The sequence below is a fragment of the Odontomachus brunneus genome, unplaced genomic scaffold (assembly GCF_010583005.1).
Source record: "Odontomachus brunneus isolate Ranch 3 - 2012 unplaced genomic scaffold, Obru_v1 Obru_scaffold_277, whole genome shotgun sequence".
In the NCBI taxonomy this organism is placed as follows: domain Eukaryota; kingdom Metazoa; phylum Arthropoda; class Insecta; order Hymenoptera; family Formicidae; genus Odontomachus; species Odontomachus brunneus.
The window spans coordinates 40120-44343 of NW_022639727.1; the positions used below are offsets into that span (position 1 = coordinate 40120).

At 34.1% G+C, this 4224-nt stretch overlaps 1 protein-coding gene across 1 annotated transcript in view; it reads left to right on the top strand.

Moving 5' to 3' along the window:
- Positions 1-4041, top strand: part of LOC116853106 — a 7810-nt gene extending 3769 nt beyond the window's left edge. Inside the window, exon 5 of the mRNA XM_032833979.1 lies at positions 3970-4041. Coding sequence (XP_032689870.1) covers positions 3970-4041 — 72 coding nt within the window. The remainder of the gene's footprint in view (positions 1-3969) is intronic.
- Positions 4042-4224: the final 183 nt, after the last annotated feature.

The following is a 4224-nucleotide window of genomic DNA, read 5'->3' on the forward strand; positions in this document are numbered from 1 at the left end:
AAATAACATACACATTTTAATGCAGTAACAAGTAACATATATGTTAGCCTAATCAAGTTTATAGCATCCAGAGAAAGTCGATCTAATGAAAAATGTTTCATAACTTTTAAATTAAAAACTTATTAAACATTTCGATATTGGATTGATCTTCTCTGCGCGCTATATGTTTCATCAGGCTAACATAAACATATGTTATTTGTTACTCCATTAAAATGTATGTCCCAATATATATCAAATATTAGTAACATAATATTGATGTTAAAATGTCCGATCAATGAGATACCTGTTATATAACTGTTATCTGCTTGAATTGATATTTTAATATCGATGTTATGTAACTAATACTTGATGTTTACGGCGATATTTCCGAATGTACTATGTATTTAATACGTAAATATAATGTAGTTATGTTGGCTATGTTACATACCATAAATAGAACATTTAGAGCATTTGTAACGTATCTTAAATAGATCATAGAAGTACTTTTGTTGCTGACATTTCGTAGTACATGTAACCTACATGTATGTTACTTGCTACATAACTGGTCACTTCGTGATCTTTACTGTTACGTATTTAAAACATATATGTTATATTACTGTGTTTGCTGGGATTAATATTGTTAACGGTTATTACTGTTATTAATGAACATGTAGGTGTCTTATTCAATTCTTATTTATATTTTACAGCTCACAACTGTAAAATATAAATATATTTAAATATATTATAAGGAAATAAAGCAACTGCTTGCTCATGAGTTTTGCTTTTAAGGCTCCTGGGTAGTTATTGTGACTGTCCTTGTTTAATGACGTCAGAGGCGAGAAAACGCATGCCGAGATTTCGTCCGTTTTACTTTTAGTTAAAAAGATATATCCACAAAGTGACACTAGTTATCGATTCAGGACACTTACAAAATTTTCTGAATAATTTCCTTTTGCTCGAACAATCAATAAATAATCGCAAAATTAACATTGACGTAATCTTGAGAAAAGAGGTTAAAAAGAAAGGTTCCATGTTAAATTAATTTTGCGATTTATTTATTGATTGTTCGAGCAAAAGGAAAATGTTCAGATAATTTTACTAGTGTACCGAATCGATTACCAATGTCATTTTGTGGATATATCTTTTTAATTAAAGGTAAAACGGACGAAATGTTGGCATGCGTTTTCTCGCCTCTGACGTCATTAAACAAGGACAGTCACGACGATTAGCCAGGAGCCTTAATAACATTGGCACAGCATATAATTACATATTGATTGTTTTAGCTAACATTATTCATTATAAAATTTCTACGGTCCTAAAGAGGTAAACAAATATTTTATGTTTAAAGAATTTTATGTTCAAACATTCGACAGATTAAACATTTAAAAACCAAAAATTGTCAAAACAAGAAGAATATCTAGAATTAGGTACGTGTTCAGGCAATGATACTTTTATCTTAATAACATTTCTAATAATTTATCTTAATAACCATTCTAATAATTTACCTTAATAAACTCTCTTGAATTGTATGCAAATAAGATACTTACGAAGTACAGCACTGCAGCATTTTAAAGAAGAAAAGGGACGTTTATTCGTCCGTTTACCGTAAAAACTATAATTACAAGCAACGTAATCTGTTAAAAGATACTTGCAAATTCTATTAGTTTTTGATGTAAGATCTCTTCCACCTAATGTGGCTAAATATGAATACTGTAACATTAAAACTTGTATTAATAAAAATTAGAAAATTATTGGTTTACTAGCAAATATTTACCATAGTACATAAATTTTGATTATGTTTTAAGTAAGTTTCCAAAATATCTAAATTTGCTTGGGTCGATATAGGCAAATTTACTGGCAAGTCTTCTAATCAAAATTGACTCAAAGTAGTTGTAGTTTTTTGTTTGTTATTAAATATTGTCAATATCTCGTTATTTTGTTCCCTAATATGTACAAGGAGGGATAATATTTTCTTGATAAGAAAAGAAAATAATATTATGTAATAGTAATATAATGATTAGAATCTCAAACTTTTATTGCGTACAAAAAATTTGAATTTTACCTGTACTATGACAATAAACACCATCTTGAGAGTTAGTTTCAACTAACAGTCGAAATAGTTAGAGTATTATCGAAAGATGATTTACAATTATGTATTGTATCAGGTCGAATATTACTGTACGATATTTCAAGATTATTGTTGTTCAACGTATAGGGTGTTGCAATTTGCTGGGCACGTTTGAAAGTTTCTAAAACGTATATGTTAATTATGTGTAAATATTAATGTTTAACATAATTTTTATATGCTATGTTTATCTATATATTAGGTGCGCAACTAAATTCCCGCTGTTTGTCAATAGATGGCTCCAGCAGTAAGTGCTGGTCGATTTTGACATATGCAAAACGTCATGAACCAAGCTTAGACATATGGTAAACAAACCGCTTTGACACGTTAGTGATTTTGTTTTGGCGTCATATACTTTTGGTTGTGTGAAAATGTCTGATTTTGTGCCAAATAATCGTCATTTGCGGGAAGTGTTGATTTTCTTATTTCATTCGAAGAAAATGGCGGTTGAAGTGCATCGAGAGCTCTAAAAAGTTTACGGAGATGCTGCTCTAAGTGAAACAACGTGCCGCGATTGATTTCGTCGCTTCAAAGACGGTGATTTCGATGTTGACGACCGTCCGCGTAAAGGAAGGCCAAAAACCTTCGAAGACGCTGAATTGGAGGCATTGCTCGATGACGATCCGTGCCAAACGCAAGAACAGCTTGCTTCAGCATTAGGAGTTACCCGCCAAGCCATTTCCAAGCGATTGCATGCGTTGGGAATGATTCAAAAGCAAGGAACTTGGGTTCCTTATGATCTGAAGCCAAGGGACGTTGAGTGTCGTTTTTTCGCCTGTGAACAACTGCTCCAGCGGCAAAAAAGGAAGGGTTTTCTTCATCGCATCGTGACGGGTGATGAAAAATGGATTCATTACAGCAACCCAAAGAAAAGAAAGTCATGGGGACTGCCCGGTCATGCTTCTACGTCGTCGGCTCGGCCGAATATTCACGCTGCGAAGGTTATGCTGTGTATTTGGTGGGACCAGGTCGGTGTTATTTATTATGAGCTGTTGAAACCGAACGAAACCATCACTGGGGAACGGTATCGAATTCAATTGATGCGATTGAGCCGAGCACTGCGCGAAAAACGGCCACAATACGAGCAGAGGCACGAAAAAGTGATTCTACTGCATGACAACGCTCGGCCTCATGTTGCCAAACCCGTTAAAACCTACTTGGAAACGCTCAAATGGGAAGTCCTATCCCACCCGCCATATTCCCCAGATATTGCGCCGTTTAATTATTACTTGTTCCGTTCGATGGCACATGGTGTGGCTGATCAGCTGCTCCGCTCATATGAAGACATCAAAAAATGGCTTGATTCGTAGATAGCCTCACAAGACGAACGCTTTTACCGTAACGGTATTCGAATTCTGCCAGAAAGATGGGAAAAAGTTGTAGTTAGCGATGGGCAATACTTTGAATGATTCATTTGTAACCATTTTTTCACAATAAAGTTGCATTTTCATAAAAAAAAAAACAGCGAGAACTTAGTTGCGCACCTAATACTACAAATAAATTATAACATATTGCTTTAAATAATATAACTAAAAAACTCTTCTTGAGTATATCAAACAATAAATTAAGGACCATTAGAGTTAACGCACAGGTTGTATAGTGCTATTATAAACTATTAACACATAGTGACACAATCTCGCAAAGAGAACAAATTTTATTAAAAATCAAACGCGTTTCGGTCTCATTTCGCAGACCCTCTTCAGTGAAAACAAGCAGTTGTATAGTGTCGCAAAAAATAAAAAATTGCAAAAGTCGGCGCTAACATTGGTTGTCACAAGATAGTCGCTACAAAATCTTTTGTCTACGGGACTCACAGGCACAAACATAATATATTAATTACAACAATGAGTTGTTTCATTATTCAGAAGCTGCCGGCATTTCATTCAGAGATCGAGAATTTAGGGAAATACTACAACATGTTGCTCGGTTTGACTTAGATCATATTTCGTTTGCGATTATAAAGTAAATATAAACACTGATTCTGTATTGTTGCGGCACTCGGAGGTACATGTTCATAGGCGTAACATCTCACCGGAACTTTCTGACCATTATAGAGGTAGATATCATTATTTTGTCTTTTCTCTCACATTGAGGTTGGTTGCTCTATCTGAATACGTTTT